Below are 19080 nucleotides of genomic sequence, written 5' to 3' on the forward strand. Positions count from 1 at the left end.
CCCTTGAAGAGCCTAATTATTCTCTGTACTCGTCTCCATCCCTGCTCCCTGACACCCCCGCCCCCACACACACAGACACACACGCTTATCATGTCATTCCCATTTCCTCTCCCTTCTTTTCAGGTAGACAGTGTGGAGAATGCTCTGCAGGTTTCTACGGAAATCCCAGAATTTCGGGAGCGCCTTGCCAGCCGTGTGCCTGCAGCAACAACACCGACGTGACGGACCCTGAGTCCTGCAGCCGGCTGACAGGGGACTGCCTGAGGTGTTTGCACAACACACAGGGGCCCCACTGCCAGTTCTGCAAACCAGGTCACTTTGGATCGGCCACCAATCAGACCTGCCAGAGTACGTCTGCCCGGCTCCCCAGGGAGGGTGCATTGGGGGCTGGGAACATGGCAGCAGAGCGAGGTCCTCCATGCATGTGCCGGGATCACCTGGGGACAGGGCCGGGATATTAACAGACCGATTCCTAGACTATACCTCCGACCCACTGAGTAGAATTTCCCAGAATCGGCACTGGGACCAAGTTCATCCAGTGTCTTTAAGGTAGCAGTTTGGGAACCACTGATGCAGAAGAGGGCCAGGGGTTGAGTCTATAATCTAAAAAAAAAGGGGGGGGTGGCAGAAGCTTTTAGAAGATATTAACTATTTCAGTTGACTGAAGTCAACGCAGTGAACTGTTTTCAGATCATGAATGGCAGGCAGAAAAGCAAGGTTTTCAGTCATCCTAATTGTGAGCTCTTGGAACACAGTCGGCAGAACTACATGAAATCGCTATGTGGGGCGATCAGAAGTGTTGAATGGGTTCAACCTACTTAGATTCTTTGGTAGACCTGAAACATCGTGAGGTGCCTCCTCCGTGAGCCCTTCAGAGAAACGATACGTACAATGTCTGTATGTTTGTTGAATGCCGGTGTTGTCCCTGAGTTTACCCACAGCAATGGCTCTGTTTCCTCAGGGTGCTCCTGCCATCCTTCTGGGGTGAATCCCGCTGAGTGTCCCCCTGGTCGGGGAGCTTGCCTCTGTGACCCTGACACCGGCATGTGCCCTTGTCTGCCCAACGTCACGGGCCGGGCCTGTGACCGTTGTGCCGATGGATACTGGAATCTCGTCCCCGGCAGAGGATGCCAGCCATGCGACTGTGACCCCCGGACCTCTCACGGCGGCCACTGTGACCAGGCAAGATGCTTTGAACTTTCCAGGGCTCTAGAGTGGGAAGGGAGGGGGAGACATGGTTTCCAAATTTGCAAATAACATCTTCTTTATATACTCTTGTTAATTAGTGTTTTTGGACAGGATTGGCCTCATAGGGGGATAGAGTCTGCATTTATAAGGAATGAAAAACACTAAAAAAGAGAATGAGGGTCTCAAGGTCAAGTTTGGCTTCTTTTGGTTTTCTCCAAGCCTCTTTGTGAATGGGGAAGTCAGAATTCTTGAACAGCAAAACACAGACAGCTTCTCTTTGCCGACCCTGTATGTATGATCATAGGGAATCGACAAGAAATTGGTTATTAATCAGAATTGAGGATCAGAATGAAAATCAATGCATGCCTGCAGAACTGCAGTTCCATTTTCAGAAATTAAACTGTCATTCCCTATAGCTCACCAATGGCTTTACATACGGGGAAAATAAGATGTCCTCTTTTCTTGCCAGACCAGCCTCTGTTGTTTCGAAGGAATGCAGGGTAGTGTACTAGGAACAAACCTGTGTTCTGTAACGTACCATTAATGCTACCTAGCTGCACATGCGATTTTTAGTCCATAAAATAACGGGCACAGAATTTTTGAAACAAATATAACATCTATATGGAAAAAAAGTATTCATGGCATAATCAGGGTCCTTGGCTTAATAAATACATTCTTTGAAACACTTGCCACATTAATAGAGATTGGAGGGAAGGGTAAAACAATGAGAAGAAATTTTAGAGTCTGTCCACACTGCAGGGACCAGGGTTTAATTGAAATCAAAATGCTAATTTAAGAAGCTGGACTTTTCCCAACTACTAAAAATAATGAGAAGCGTGGCTCATCTCCAATTTCAGTTCCACTGTTCAGCTGATGCAAAGGTCAAATCTTAGGCAAGTCAACTTTTGAAGGTAGTTCTCATATATAGAACGTGTTTTCCTTTCTCTTTCTTCTTCTCTCCAGCTCTTCTGCTCCAACACACACACACACACACACACACACACACACACATAACCCTACCTCGGCCATGCCCTTTTTTCCCTAATAAATGTTTTATTTTAGGATAGATTTCCAGAAAAGTTGTGATAGGACAGAGAAGATGGACCCCACACCCACCTTCCTCTGCTTTCAACACCTTACATTAGTATGGTAATTTGTCACAATTAATGAACCAATATTGACACAGTATCATTAACTAATGTCCATAATTTACTCAGATTTCCTTAGTTGGTCACCTATTGTCATTTTTCTGTTCCCAAACCCCATCCAGGACACCCCATTACCTTTAGTCATCTTCTCTCTTCAGGTTCTTCTTCATTGTAGCGTTTCTCAGGCTTTCCTTATTTTTGACAACCTTAGCAATTTTGAGGAAGATTTTAGAAAATGTCCCTCTATTCAAATTCATCTGATGTTTTCTCCTGTTTGGACTTGGATTATGGGTTTGAGGAAGAAGCCCACAGAGGGAAAGTGCTGTTCTCATAACATCCTCTTAAGGCTGCACACCATCTACATGACTTAGCACTGTTGACACGAATCCCAGTCACCAGGCTGAGGTAGTGTTTGTCATGGTTCTATTCTGTAAAGTTACTTTCTTTCCTCCTTTCCATACTGTGCTCCGTGGAAGAAAGTCAACATGCGCAATCTACACGTGAGCAGCAGGGAGTTTCACACTCCTTCCTTGAGGGCAAAGTAGCTCCATAAATTATTTGGAATTCTTCGGCACTGAGATTTATCTGTTGTCCCCCAGGTCTTCATTTATTAATCAGTTTTTAATATCTACATGGAGTCATGGGTATTTATACTATACTTCAAGTTACAATCCGATATGACTTTATTTTGCTGTTCATGTTATTCCAGCTCTGGTCATTGGAAGTGATGTCAGTGGGTTTCTATGTCCCTTTGACATGCCTCATTATTATTAGGTTTTCGATTTTTTTAAGCACTTTCTGCATGACAAGATACTCTAAGCTCATCTGGTGTATTTCTTGGCACTATCCTAAGAAAAGCCATTTCTTTCCTTCTTCTCCTCCTCCTCCTCCTCGTCTTCCACTTCCTCCTCCTCCTTCTTCTTTTTTAAGAGAGAGAAGTGGGAGGAGGGGCAGAGGGAGAGGGAGAGAGAGAATCTTAAACAGGCTCCATGATGCAGGCCTTGATCCCATGACCCTGTGATCCTGATCTTAGCCGAAATCCAGAGTCCGACACTTAAATGACTGAGCCACCCAGGTGCCCTGAATTAGCCATTTCTTTAAGGAGACCTGGTTCCTTTTACTGGAGAATGGTATCTGAGCACTAGATGACCATACCTGTCTCATATCCCCCCACCGACCCCCACTCCTCACACCTGCTGCCACTGACATTGGAACAAAATGACTCTATGTGAGTGCTTGGCTTCCTAATTCAAGAGGGACTCCCAATGTTCATGACACCACATCGGGCATGCTTCTTAGACCTTTTAGCTTCTTCTCCTTTTTTTTTTTAAAGTAGGTTCCACACTCAGTATGAAGCCAAACACAGGGCTTGAATCCACAACCCTGAGATCAAGACCTGAGCTGAGCTGAGATCAAGAGTTGGATGCTTACCCAACTGAGTCACCCAGGTGCCCCGTAGACCTTTTAGGAAGCATATTTGTAGCAGGACTCAACGAAGACCACAGTCCAGTCATGGAGGCTAAGGGAAGGCTATGAAGCTAGCATCAGATGGCATTGGTTTAACTGGAAGGCCCCCTGATGACAAGGGTATTTGGAGTTGTCTGGCCCATTGGGGATTCCTTGGGGAAGACTGCTCTTTAAAATCAGGAAACATTTTCACTGGAGTATAGAAGAGACAGGTGGATATTTAGATTCCCAGCTGTTTAAACAAACACTGGTAAATGTCTCTATGTCAGGCAGGAGGTCATCCTTGGTGCATTATTACAGAGTGAGAGCCAAATGTGCAATCCAATATTTTCATCAACAGTTGGGATTGAGGTGGGGAAACATGCCTCCCAAATATTATCAAATTTGCAGATATGGCAAAGTTGTAAGCTCCTGGGATAAAGACAGAACACGAGACAAGATATCCTCACAGCCCATCCTGTTGGCTGGAAAGAAGAATGTGAAATGGTACCAGGATAAAAGTAAAAGTTTTGCAATTGGGTTTTTAAAATCCATTGCATCAATGTAGAGGAGGAGTAAGAACCTGGCACCAGCTCGTGTGAAAAACATCTGAGGATTTTCACTTCTGTGAGCCAGCCGTGGTAGCCAGGCTGCCAAAGACACAGTGTCCATTCCAGCTGTACCAGTGGGAATGCCACACTCGGGGTCAGGCCAGTCACTGTCCCATAGTCCTCTGTACTGGTCGGACAGCCATAGGAACATTGTTGTTACTTCCATGTCCTACCTTTTAAACATTCTATTGACAAACTAGTACCTGTCCCAAGGAAGCCAATCAGCAGAGTGCATAGAACCGTCGCTATTCTGGGGTGAAGGCTTGAAGGAATTAGGGGTGATCAGAGAAAAGAAGAAAATGCAAATTGAGAATGGTCATCTCCAGTTGGGAGAGGGACTGTCCCAGGGAAGTTGGAGGCTGCCCTTTTTGTGCAACAGAGCTCAGAACAACGGCAACAAGTTACAAAAGAGCAGACTCTCCACCCATCGGAGGAAAGATAGCCCAACAATTAAGGACAACCAGAAGTCTGTCAGGTTTCAGGGACAGCCTGCTCACCACAACTCCTTATATTTGAGGAGAAGCTAATGGGAACGCCAAAGAAAGGCAGAAGCTGTGTAGATCTGGTCATTTTTATAAGTCAGACTACTGATGGAGCTGTCCTTTAAGCAAATTTGGTCAAGTATAACCAAGTACTGTGACAATAGTGATTTGCTTCTGTATTTTTCTCCTGTGAATTTTCTAACCTCCCCAGTTTTCAGAAAGGCTGGTCAAGGATCCCATTGAGAGGGTATACAAAAGATTAGCCCTCTCCCCCAAAACACAGTCAAATAACCGTCATTAAATAATTAAGCTTCAATTGCAAAAAAATATTGCTTTGTTGAGCAAAACACTAGCCCAGTTGGGAGAAGCTCCATTGTATATTCCATAATGGAAACATTATTTGCCAAATCAGTTGATGAATGTTCATCCAGGCCTTCAGCCTCTCTGTTCATCATGCACGAACTCCCATAACTGTAGAGGAAAAGAATGTGGCCCGTTTCCCGTGATGTGTTTTGTTTTCATTTACATCTGTGTATGTTTCCCGGCTTGGGGCCACCTGGCCTCAAACAGCTGGAAGCAGGCGGTATATTCAGGGGCCCAAAGCCAAAACACATCAGCTCCTGAGCCGTGGTCTTGCCGAGGGTAGTTGCTGGCCGTGGGAATCATCCTTCCTCTGCCTTTGCACAGCTGTATGTTCTAAACCACTGGAGGGAAAACGATTTCATATTAAGATGCATTATTTGTTTTAGATCATAAAGCTTGGCAATTCCTCACCCATGACTGTTCTTCCAGCTTACAGGCCAGTGTCCGTGTAAATTAGGCTATGACGGGAAACTGTGCAGCGAGTGCAAGGAAGATTATTACCGTGATCCACTGGGGCGATGCATTCGTAAGTATTACTAATTCTAAAAACACAAGGACCATCCGTCTGGTCTGACCACAGGCATGCTATGAGCCAGCTGAATTTTAAATTCCTTTATTTGATAGAAAATTCACACTGTGCAATCTTTGCTTTGAAAACAGTATTTTTTATAGCCTTATAAAAAGATTTGTGTCAAGCCTTTGGCTACATTACATGTGATGAAGCCTGGATTGCAATTCCTCAAAGTCCCTAAAATGCAACAGACGTCTGAGGTCATGACCTGTGGCCTGTTTTCTGCTATTTGGAATCATGTTGACATAAACAGCTTCTAGAGGGAGGTGCAGGCCAGGAGATGGTTCCTAGGAAGCCAGAAGAGGGAATGTTTCCCCAACTTGGATCTTGTAATTCTGGCTCTTTCAGATATTCCCTGTTTCATTTATTTTAAGATATTCACAAAATGCCTCCTGGGTGCGCTAGGTCATGAGCAGATAAGGCAAGGCCCCTATGCTCGTGGAGTTCATGTTCTAGTGCCTTTCGCCCCATGTCTTAGCACTGGGCTTAGAGCAGCACCGTCTGACAGAACTTTCTGCAGCAATGGAAATGGTCCACTTGGCACCGTTGGGATGCAGGGGTCACAGGCCTGGGAGCTGATGAGCACTTGTGATGTGGCTAGTGCGGATGAAGAAAAGAACCGTGTGTTCAATTCATTTGCATTTCAGCAGCCCCGGGTGCTAAGTAGCTACCATATTGGACAGCGGATTGAGAGTCTGGGTTAGTCGATTTGTGAATCTCTGTGGTCTGCTGACAAAAGAGGTCAATCCAAAGGAATATCCAATGTGGTGGGCTTATCGCAGTCACCTCTACATAGCTACATGGTAACTTTTTCCTCCTCCCTATTCCTTTCTAAATGTGCTTTTGTGGCTAAGAAAAATGGCCTTCATTTCCTTGCCCCATTCAAATCCCTATCCTCAGTGGTTCCCCCCCAGTCCCACTTAGTTTTCTAACTGGAATGGAGACATTAAAAACCAGGGAAGAATTTGGCTCCTGGAAAATCTGAGCATCTTCCGTCTGTGCCCTCCTAATATTTCAATAATCTCGTGTTCTGAGACGATTTCAGCTTTGATAGAGAAAACTTTGCACATGATCAACTGGGGCCATAGACCCTTCTAATGCTCCTGGAAAAGAGCCATTAATAATCTGGTGACTTGACCTAGTGCTACCCCGGAGGGGCTCCTGCTGAGGCCTCTGAGCCAAAGTGAATGTGCTGGAAAGATGGGATCTAGTTGAGGAGCCTAGTGTGTTAATCAGTTTTTATTTGTAATTGGGATTTTTACTCAAGCTGTAAAATGCATTTTCAAATCACTCGTTCCTTGCAGTTAGTCTAGTGACACAGGCTAATGATGTCCCGACCTTCTGGAAATTGCTGTAACTTCCATAGCTCTATCCATTCTCCGTCCTCAGCCTTAATCAAAAAGCTACTCAACTGAATTACATGTAGCATCTGTTGTTTTTTTTAAACTTTTTTTTTAGAGCAATTTTAGATTTACAGCAAAATTGAGAGGAAGGTACAGAGATTTCCCATATATCCCCACCGCCTACACATTACCATTACCAACACCCCCATGTTACAACTGATGAACCCACGTTGATGCACACCATAACCACCAAGTCCACAGTTAACGTTATGGTTCACTCTTGGTAGTTTCCATTCTGTGGGTTCGGACAAATGTGTAAGGACACATACCCCCCATGATGGCCTCATATGGAATATTTTCACTGCCCTAAAAATCCTCCGTGCCCCACCTGTTCCTCTCTCGCCACCCCTCTCCCCACAGCCCGTGCCAGCCACTCATCTTTTTATTGTCTCCATGGTTTTGCCTTTTCCAGAATGTCCGGTAGTTGGAATCCTACAGTACATCGCCTTTTCAGATTGATTTAGCTCACTAGGTGGCAGGCATTTAAGGTCCTTCTGTGTCTTCTCATGGTTTGACAGCTCATTTCTTCTTAGCCTTGAAAAATATCCCTTGTACCACAGTTTTCTTTACCCATTCACCCACTGTAGGACATCGTGGTTGTTTCCAAGTTTGGGCGATTATAAATACAGCTGCCATAAACATCTGTCTGCGGGGTTTTGCATGGACATAAGTTTTCAGCTCCTCTGGGTAAACATGATGGAGTGATTTCCCCCCTTTTTTGGAGGCTGGACTGGTTCTCCTTATGTAATGGAAAACGGCATGGGTCAGCACCTGCAGGCTGGGTTTTCCTGAGACAGAGTGTGGTCACGAGAATTCCTAGAGGGTCTCGGACATGCCTGAGTCACCCACGGGGGGAGTGGCCCCAGACGCTAGTGTGACATCCACCGCTGGGTCCAGGTTACTCATCGAACAGGCAAAGGAACCCACACAAGAACACTCACACAGTAAAGACGACACCAGGTACCTCCATCCGGGAACCATGAACGGATGTGTTAGTGGAACGAAAAGAGGCGTGCTGTATGTAATGGCCACGGCCAGGTCTCTGTAATTATACGGTTTTTAAATGTTCACCTTAAAAATGGGTGTAGGGGATACTTTCAGGGGAGAAGAGTGGGCTTTGTTCTTGAGTCAGAAGCAAAAGGCCAAGTGACTGACATTCTCTGCTCCCTCTGTCTTCGTTTTAGCATGTGACTGCAACAGGGAAGGTACCCAGAAGCCCACCTGTGACCGGGACACGGGCACGTGCCGCTGCCAGGAGGGGGTTAGCGGCCCGAGATGCGATCGCTGTGCCCGGGGTCACGGCCAGGAATTCCCTGCCTGTCTGCGGTGTCACGGCTGCTTTGATCCCTGGGACCACACGGTTTCTGCCCTCTCCGAAGCGGTGCGAGGGTTAATGAGGCTGGCCGCTAGCATGCGAGATAAAAGAGAGCCCGTGAGGGTCTGTGAGGCCGACTTCAAAGGCCTCAGAGAGAACTTGTCTGAAATAGAAAGGATTCTGAAACATCCTGTTTTCTCATCAGGGGAATTCTCAACCGTCAAGGATTATCAGGACTCTGTTCGGTAAGATTTATGCTCAAGCCATAGAGAGCAAGTTCCTGATGTGCCTCGACTCCCGTGGAGCTTTAAAAAGCAGACTTCAGTTTCAAAACGTACCTATGTGGGTGTTAGGGAAATAATTTTTCGGTCAGTGTCCAGGCTGGTCATTGTGATGGTCTGTGTCTTTCTTACCTACTTAGGATTTCATGGGATCTTTCCAGATGACATCAATTAGAACAAAAAGGCAATGCATCATTAAGAGCTTGATTTTGGAAAGCCCAAACCCAGCAGAGCTGAAAGACACAAAATTGGAAAAAGGGTCATTTATAATACAGATTTTTTTTTTTCCAACCAGGCACCCAGGGGGAAATTTGCTGAATCTTCCCAAATTCTTTGGTTGTTTGGAAAACCCATACATTAATGTGAAGTCATAGAGCAAGTGTGAGAAGTTCCTCAAAATGCATTGTCATTTTTATTATATGTTATATATATATTTATATAACACACATCAAACATTTCTGGAAATTATGTTGTTTGGTCTGGGCCAGGGCTCAGGAAACCACAGGCAAAAGTCCCACAGGCCACCCTCTTTTGTAAATGAGGCTGCTGGTACACAGCCATGCCCACTTATGTGCCTGTCCTCTGTGGCTGCTTTCCTGGGACAAGGGCAGGTGGAGCTGTTGTGACAGAGACTAGGCCCCTCCGCCAGGTCTAAAATATTTATAATCTGACCCTTTACAGAAAAAAATTGCCAATTGCTCTGGGCAAAACCCAGGATGCACGGGATACAGTTCTCCATCCTTCTATGAGCACATAGTCTACTAAGAAATCAGAAAGACTGATTATGTAGCAGAATATCCCCTTCCTCCCACCCCGCCCCACTATCAAAGGTCCTGGATTAAAGAATACTTGAAGATGCAGAGTCTTATGTTATATAAAATACCAGTGTCGATATAAGACCATTCATTTTCATCAGGCAGGAAGTCCCAGAGGTACATGGTAACAGCTTAAAAGTTACACAAGAAAGAAGGTAAGAGTCCACCGACGTAGTTCGGAGGAAGGGCCAGGCCAGGCTAGCGGCTGAAAGTGAGCACATCTGTAGCCTAGTAAAGACTGTTGCCCTGCAGGATTTGAGCCCTAGATCCCCAGATCTTCACACTTTTCAAGAGATGTCCGACCTCCAGATTTTTATGCAAAGGCCCCCCCTTTAAAATACAGCAGCTAATCCAACAGTGCTCTTAGAAACACCGAATAGGCCAAATAAATGTGTCTGAGAATGAGCTTTGGCCCATGGACCACAGGCTTGTGGTTCTAGAATATGGAGGACAAAGCGGTCCTGTCAGAAAGGCAGAATGAGCCAGTCGACAGTGGGCATTCTAAACAAAGAGACCGCAGGACCTCTGAGTAGAGCAGAAAGACAGCAAGAGGAGCAGGAGTCCCAGGGCCAGGCCTCTTCTGCCAGACACCAGCATGTCTGTCCCTTCCCGGGCCACCTGCTGAGCTCCTCTTCCTCCTTAGCAGCCACCAAAACACCGCCTCCTCCCTGAAGCCTTCCATGACCTCCTCAGAAAAAGACATGTGTTTCCTTCTCCATCTTCCCACCTCCCTGTGCTTCCTGGGCAGTCGCCTCACTGAGGGGCCCCTGAGGGCAGAGGTTACCTTCTCCAGGCTCCCTTCAGTAATGTAACAAATGCTTACTGGGAAAATTACGGACAAAAAGGGAGGCGGAGGGCAGGGAAGCCAGGATGTCACGAGTACAGATCCCGTAACTGAAATCCACGTATTGCTGTGTGGCCTTGGGCAAGTTATTTAACTTTTCCAGGCTTCTGTTTCTTCATCCAAAAGGGGGATCAACTCTCTATTTCACAGATTTCTTGGGAGAATTAAACGCGCTACTGAGCATGTGCCTGGCGCATTGCTGGGCTTCAAGAGTCACATTTGTAATAACAGTAATTACTATCATTGTTATTATTATTAACGTGATGAATTATGGTCCTGACAGTTGGCACCAGAAGGAAAAGTCTGTAGATTAGAAGGGAGAGTTAGAGCAGAAAATGCTAGGAAGCATTAGTTAATGCTTTGCATTTCTGCCAAGATAAATTAGTCCCAAAGATTCATATTGTCATTTTCCTCAACTGTACTCATCACAATTTGCACCAAATTTCCTTAGCATGAGGGACATTACTAATTATTTCCTTGAAAATAATGGGTGCTGAGCCCAGCACATTGAAGCAGGACAGAGCTAGCGCCATGGAGAAGATGAGGCGAGGGAACATACCCTAGGCCTGGGTACTGTCACCAACAAGGAAACCTCCTCGTCACTCATGGGAATGACAAGGACCCTGTACAGCAGTGGCACTAGAAGGATCCTTGCTGGGAGCGGATTTATTCTCGATAAAGAACTGCTTCTTTCCTTAGGCTGCGTGAGGACTCCCATGTTGAAAGCTGAATATAGGTCGGATCTCGTGGATTTAAATGAACCGTGTCTGAATGCGTGTTTTTGCAAACCCAAAGCAAAGGGAGACAGACAGAGTCTAAATAGTTGATATGGAAAGATTCAAAGCCCTTGTCCCACTAGGCCTCATATGTGGATTGTGTTTTAAGTGAGTGCTAAAATATTCCCGGAAGCTGAATTGACAAGAAAGAGAGGAACCATGAACAGAACGACAAACTGTCAACATCGGGGAAGAAAGATGGGTTCTAATTATGAGGTTGTCTGATCATGAGGGCAGCGTTGTGTTTTTTCCACTGGTCTATCAACAGGAATACAAGCTTTGCTACATTCACTGTCATTTCCCCTCCAGGGAACAAATCATGCAGCTAAGTGTGCACATGAAAGCCGTGCGTGAGTTTCCAGATCTGAAAGAAAGGATAGGGAGAAGGAGGAATGAAGCAGACCTCTTACTTGAAGAACTTCGGCGAGAAATCGGTTTGCGCTCCCATGCCCGCAGCGCAAGCATCACGGGTAAGAGAAAACGCGCCTGGAGGCCCACGGATGGACGCAGCTTGCTCGCTGCCATCCATCGTGCCTGCCGTTAGCAAGTTGCCCGGGGCTCATTGCCACAGAGCCTGAGCACTTTAGGACCTGAAAACACACCCATTAAAGGTATTATTTGTACACGAATATTTCAACTTGTTCAACAGGACAGAGCTTGGGTAGCATGTGCTGAAAATAATGAATACAGCTAACAGTGTCTGCTAGGAAGCCAGTACTGACCCCCAGAGTTCTCTCCTCGTGCCACCAGGCAAGGGGTCTCGTGTAACGGGCTTCGGACTGAGAGTTGGATGTTCCAAAACCAGCTTGTCCCTCTGAGCACGTCAATGAGGCCCAGAAAGCTCCCTGCCTTGGCTCTTCCCTCCGAGTCAAAGGAACAAACAGTGACACTCAGAGAAAGGACATTCAAGCATTGCTGTCCGGTTGCCTCTTCAACATGGCTCATGACCTGAAAGATTTGGACCCCCAAATCGAGCACGGGGAATAGAATTCTTTGTGGGTTTACTGGGAAAGGCTCCAGGAAATAGGTGACATCTGCCTTAGACTTCACAAACTGAGGCTAAAATTTGCCAGATAAATAAAGGCCAAAATTCATCCCAAGCAGTAGGAAGGTGTGGTTGTCTCATGCCCAGCTTCTAGCTACATAGAGAGTAAAGATCAGGACCCTGGGCCTCTGGTTCCTAAAATACAGAGTTACTGTTCAAAGTCCTGCGACACTATCATTTGCAGTAAATCGTACTGTATTATCTTCATGAATTTGTATTTTACTAAAAACATGGAAAATACAGATCAGAGCTTAAGAACATAATTTCTAGAATCAAACCACCTACCTCGCTGTCTGTGAGAGCCTCATCTCTCATTTGCAAGGTGGGAGTGATCCCATAACACGTACCTCAGCGTTTTGTGAAGATTCAGGAAGAAAACTGACAGGAAGTGCAGGCACAGAGAAAACACTCCGCAGTTGTGACCTGCTGTCATCAGTTTCAACATGACAGGTCAGCACGCTAGGGTCCCCCCGCAACTTCTACCCAGAGCCTGTTTTTATAAAGGGAGTCTCACCAGGAGACAGGCTCACCTGCCGGTGTCTGTGGCCGCTCTCACTCTCCGGGGCTGAGAAGTTGTGACTGACATGCTGCGGCCGGCAGGCCTAAATCCTTTGTTCTCTGGCCCTTTGCAGAACAAATTTGTCAACTCCTGCCCCATATGGTGAGGTGAACTTGGCTGGTTTTTCACGTTGGGGTTCGTACAGGCAGTCATCATTGACACTAATTAATACATACTTCGTCCATCTGTGGAACACTTTAGAGCGGATTCTCGGATTATTTCACTTAGTCCTCACGAATGACAGATAAGCCAGCGATCTGGAGATGGGCCAGTTTGCTCAAGGACTTAGGCAGACAGTAAAGGGCAAAACCAACACTCACACTGTGAAAAGATTGTCTTGATAACTGGTATGGAATTTCGTTTGTTCTCACAAAACTTACCCTACCTCAATTTGCATTAATGTAGATTCCTCAGAGGACATCAAGAAGCATTATCAGACGTCATCATCTGCTGAAAAGAAAAGTAATGAAACCATTTCTATCATAAAAAACTCTGAAAAAACCAGAAACGACTTACTTACCATCTTTGATACGCTAACCTCAAAACAGAACTTGTCATTGGAAAAACTAAAGCAGATTACGGTACCAGATATCCAAAGACTGAAAGAAAAGGTAAATGTTCACGATGGTGTGGTAAAAGCGTTTGTGGTTTCTGCTTGGCATACAAATCTCTTCAATTGTATTTCCCGCCTTGCATTTTATTTTTTTATTTAGACTTTGTAAGTGTATAGATATAACCTGAATTTAGATACGCTGTATTATATAAGATACAAATAATATAAATATGGTTATTTGTATTTTATTATTTTATTTTCTAAATCAAAGTTTGAGAAAATTCAGAGTAAGACTGTGGCTTGATTTTATTATCTTATCTTTATTTATATTATTTGCTCTTTCCACAATGGTACAGATTACAGACATTCGCTCCTCTTGCTTCCTTGTAAATAAAAGGTAATTTTTATTAAAAAAAAAAAGAAAGAAAGAAATTAACATGCAAGAAATGCTAGATATTTGACTGTTTTCTCCAAAAACTCTGAGCGTAAAAATGCATTGATTGACCCAATGCTGATAACAAAGAATTCAGGTATTTGGTTCCGGAGACACATTTCACAAGGTTGCGTCCACGTGCTAAGCATGAACCACTGTCAAAGAAACACATATGCCTAGAGCAGTGCGTGGCTTCGGTGAACCTGGATGGCATTAGCCAAACCCTGCCCACATGTCGCTTTTCAACATGAATCCTTTCTCCCTTGAGGTGTGTGGAGACCCAGGGGACATGCCATGCGTGCTCTCATCCTGTGATGGCCCCAGCTGTCGTGGCTCCCCGCCCCTCTCGAGTGATGCCCTCCAGCAAGCTCAGGAGGCAGAGTCTGCAATTCGTAATTTGAGTGACCAGGTTCAGGGTTGGAAGAACCAGGTAAATATGGCTTCTCTTGTTTTATTTGTAAAGCTGTAGCAATAAGAAGAAAAAAGCAAACTGAAATGTTTAAAACTACCATTTAGCTTCTAGGTGAAAGGGTAGATTCTAGATATTAGGTGTTCTTTTTTTTCCTTTTTTTTTTTTAAAGACTTTTATTTATTTATCTGCCAGAGAGAGACACAGTGAGACAGGGAATACAAGCAGGGAGAGTGGGAGAGGGAGAAGCAGGATCCCCCAGGACCCTGGGATCATCACCTGAGCCGAAGGCAGATGCTTAATGACTGAGCCACTCAGGCGTCCAGTATTAGGTGTTCTTATGCTTGGAAGCAGAGGATTAAAAATACAGATGTGTGTATAAATGTACATTTAAAAGTACATGTGAATATTGACATTTTCTATTATATAAGTATCACATATATGTGTGTAAATGTGTGGGTGTTTGTGTGTATGAAGAGAACGCGAGAAGAGAAAGAACTCAAAAGTCTATGTTTGCAGGACATAGACTCACATGGATGTTTCTTTTCTAGCAAACACTACATAAAAAAAAATGGGAGACTCTTAGCCTTAAAGGTTTGAAAACTTTAGATTTCTCAAAGTAAAGACTAATTTGTACAAATTCAAGGGCTAAATATACAAATTCCAACATTAAAATTTAATTTGATTTAGAAAATGTTGTAATAAGGATACACCCTTAGGCCTTGTACTCCTTCTGATGTTGTTAGACATGAAACAGTAGTTTTAATATTTAAGTTCCTGATGATTGAGTCTCTAATAACTTGAACTGTTTTCATTTATTTTTCTGATCATATTGATAAATGAGAATAATTTTTAATTGCCTAGTTTCCCTTGGGGTTTGTGTGTGTGTGTGTGTGTGTGTGTGTGTGTGTGTGTGTGTGTGTGAATACGTTACACATTCACCTGGAAATGATTAATACAATTTTAGGTATTCTGTGACTAACTGGATTAATCTTGTAACGAGATAATGATGTGTGCCCTAGTTGGCTCCATTTTTGACACTATATATAGAGTCTTTGATGAAGAAGAAAAATCTCTTATAAAGCTAAATTTCTTGGGGTGCCTGTGTGGCTCAGTGGATTAAAGCCCCTGCCTTCGGCTCGGGTCATGATCCCAGGGTTCTGGGATCGAGCCCCGCATCGGGCTCATGCTCAGCGTGGGGAGCCTGCTTCCCGCTCTCTCTCTGCCTGCCTCTCTGCCTGCTTGTGATCTCTGTCTGTCAAATAAATAAATAAAATCTTTAAAAAAAAAAAAAAAAAGCTGAATTTCTTTACCAACAATATGAGCACTGGGTATTATAAAAGACAGATGAATCATAGGCCTATATCTTAGAAACAACTAATACATTATATGTTAATTAATTGAGTTTAAATAAAAAATTATTTCAATGAAATTATATCTACACACCCAAAAATATGTAAGTTAAATATTATAGCAGTCAGCATTCCTGTTTGTAAGCAACAGAAACCGACTCCTGAATAAAACGGTTTCAGAATCAACAGGAGGATGGAAGGCCAAGCTTGGGAACGGGCTGAGAACCATGGCTAAGATATGGTGTGCATCTCACGCTCGTGGGTGCACACATGTGCACACACGGGCTTGCCTGCACATGCAGGCGCACACAGAGCTGCACTTTCCTCCTTCAGCCTCATCTGCATGAGCCTGAGCCCCAGCTGGTCCCAAGCCCGTGCTCCACAAGCTCCCAAAACCAGGTCCTGGTGCAAGCCTCTGATTAGCACCAGCTGGCGGATATCCTGCACATCTTGAATGTTGCAAATTTTTATTTACATAGTCATAATTCTGCATTGCTACCTAGTTTTCACTTAGATGTTACTCTTCCTTCTTCCAACAAATATTCTTTGAGTGCCTAAGATGTGCGATATGCGACACATTTATCTAGATGTTGGGAACCCAGCAATGCACGTAACAAAGACAAATCCTGGTCTGGCATCCTGGCGGTTAAAACAATCCTGAATTGTTCAACGTAATTTTAAATGATTACACCTTATTGCCCTTCTCAAAACAAAACAAAACAGAAAAACCCAAAAAAAACCCAAACCAAACAAAACCAAAAACCCAGAAACCTCATACCATTTAAAGAAACCCTGTGTTAAGCTTTTACTTTTAAAAGATAGCCCCTGATGTATGTTCTAGCAGGATCTGGCTTCATCAGCGCCCAACTGAAGAACTGGGAAGGGCAGTAGCAGGGGGTTTTCATGTTGATAAAATGGTGTGCTATTTCCCTCTTGATTAGATGGGGCAGAAGAGTGCCAGGAAAGATTGTGAGAGAATTCTCAGGAGTCAGTGGTGACAGAAGATGGATTGCAGAGAGATATTTTAAGAGTGAAGTAATTTAGCAATCTCTTTCTCTCTGAATACAGCATTGACTAATTGACACAGATTTCATCTTTACAATTTTGTGTTTTCCTGTCCAGAGTATTTATTTGTGGAATTCTCATTTTACTTTCATGTGTTCTTCCCGCTAACCTTTTTTTTTTTTTTTTTTTGAGAGAGAGATAACTAACATAGAATACTGTATTAGTTTTAGGCATACATGATTTGGTAGATGTATATATTGCAAAATGATTGGCACAGGAAGTTTGATTAACATCCATCCCCTCACTTAGATTTTTTTTTCATGATGGGAACTTTGAAGATCTCTCTCAGCAACTGCTCACCACTCTAAGGTTTTCAAAGTTCTAGAAAAATTAAGGGACAACTCTCAAAAAAATGAAGATACATATTTTTCATCATGTAAATATTTTTTTCGTTTCATCATTTCCAATGAGTGCGATTAAATCCTTTTCCAAAAAATCCGTATGGCTCAAATTAGACTGGCTCCTTTTGTGGGGAAATAAAGGGAGATTCTTTTTTTCCTAATTGTGTTTGATCCTAATTAGCCCTACTTCTGTCACAATTAATTTATTTCATACAGCTCAACTTGTTGCTGATGTTGCCCTATTGCTTTCAGGTTTGTTTGTTTTTTCCCTCTTTCTCTAATTTGTTGGAATGTCAAGAAAAGCTCAGGAGTTTTCTCAAATCACATAATTAAAACTTTGCACTTCTAGAGGGCAAGACTTTTAGACCTATCATTCCTCCACCAGTGTACAGGATGTTTGGAATTTATCTTTGTAGCCTGCTCTGAGTTCAAACTCGTTTATTAAAAGGAGGAATGCTTTCTTTTTAGCTTTCAGAGAAAGTACATTTTTTGAATTTGAGGAATGTCAAGAAGAGTAATTATTTTAACTTACATAAAAGAAAATGCTCTTAACTTATTAAACATTATAACCACTGTAAGCAGTCCCAAGTAATTTGCTGACATGATAGAATGCTAAAGTCTCATTAAAACAGAATTTTTGTTTTACATTTGTACCAGGAAAAGTCATTAGCACTAGGTCAACACAGTTTCCAAATAATTTTGATCACTAATAGTGTTTGAAGAGATATATTCACATTATTTTTTTACAGATTTTATTTTTTAAGTAATCTCTACACCCAACATGGGGCTCAAACTCAGAACCCCAAGATCAAGAGTCACTTGCTCTACCAACTGAGCCAGCCAGACACCACAAGATAAATTCACACTAAGCAAACATGGTAATGAAAACAAATAACATCACTTTATAGAGAAATCCCTTAAAATGAATCTTTTATTTAATCTCTATGCTCCTATTTTGTTTTTAGTGAGTTTCCTTTGGTCCAACTAGGTAATTAAATATCACACAATGTGCCTAATTGTTGTGTTTTCCTCATTGTTATTTTTTTCTTATCCCAGCTCAAAAATGTAAGTAAACTGGCAGAAATCTCCAAAGACAGTGCCTTACAGCTAAATGAGAAACTGAGAAATATGAAAAATCACAGTGAATCTGAAGAAGAGAAAATGAATGTCTTAATCAAAAAACTGAAAATATTTTTGTCAGGTAATTAGAAAAATATATTGGGACTAGTTTTGTTTTTTTTTCTTTGTTTTTTGTTTTTTAATATATACTCAAACATCATAACTGAGTTCAAATTACATTAAGTGGAAATGAAATGCCTAAATCAGAAACATGATGTACCCCTTGATATAAAATTTCTTAATGAAAATAATTCCCAAATACTAATTCTATCAAAAAATATATGGCTATCTGTACAAGATCAATTTAGTGAAAAGTCCTAGAATTTAGTTAAAATTTCAAACAAATGAAGTGGGTGCTTAAAGTTATGTGGGTTGTTTTTTTTTTTTTTTTTAAGAAAAAAAGTCTAACATGATGATTCTATCAGATTTCTTAATGCTATGATTCCACGATTTTCTCTGCTGACAGACTGTGTGAGATCAAAGCATACCAGATTTCGGTTAGTATACCAAATACTATAGGGAGGTGGTATCTAAAATATCAGTTTTTAACTATTATAGACTATTTTCCAAGTTTCCTCTTGGTTCTCTGTGATTGACTGAAAGGGATAATTTGATCCATTTATTATTATAATTATGATGTTATTATCCCTCATTGTGCCTTACTGTAGAAGTTCACTTTTATTTTATTTTTTAAGAAGTTTATTTTAAATTACGGAGAATTAGTAGTTGAAGATAAAAATCAAATAGTACAGCTGGAAATTGACCTGAAACTTCCCTCTCTGCAAATAATCCAGCTTGGGTATGACCGTATATGGAGTAAATCTTAAGAGGTTTTCTTCTCCATCACCATCTTCCAGATTCAATAACTTAATGCTCCTCATGTGAATCAGCTGATAACTGGGATGTCTGTTACCATCGTTGCAACCACTTTGTGAATCTGTTTAATAGTTGTAAGAGACTC

General features: G+C 42.8%; 1 protein-coding gene across 1 annotated transcript in view; it reads left to right on the forward strand.

Moving 5' to 3' along the window:
* The window catches only part of LOC111155309 (laminin subunit beta 4), an 88503-nt gene that overhangs the window by 55842 nt on the left and 13581 nt on the right, over window positions 1–19080 (forward strand). The window contains exons 21-28 of the mRNA XM_022515452.1: window positions 128–348; window positions 962–1182; window positions 5668–5764; window positions 8397–8772; window positions 11553–11713; window positions 13253–13458; window positions 14102–14263; window positions 18057–18201. Of these exons, the coding sequence (XP_022371160.1) occupies window positions 128–348; window positions 962–1182; window positions 5668–5764; window positions 8397–8772; window positions 11553–11713; window positions 13253–13458; window positions 14102–14263; window positions 18057–18201 (1589 nt within the window). The remainder of the gene's footprint in view (window positions 1–127; window positions 349–961; window positions 1183–5667; window positions 5765–8396; window positions 8773–11552; window positions 11714–13252; window positions 13459–14101; window positions 14264–18056; window positions 18202–19080) is intronic.

The sequence above is a fragment of the Enhydra lutris genome, unplaced genomic scaffold (assembly GCF_002288905.1).
Source record: "Enhydra lutris kenyoni isolate GAN:26980312 unplaced genomic scaffold, ASM228890v2 scaffoldscaffold40, whole genome shotgun sequence".
Taxonomy (NCBI): domain Eukaryota; kingdom Metazoa; phylum Chordata; class Mammalia; order Carnivora; family Mustelidae; genus Enhydra; species Enhydra lutris.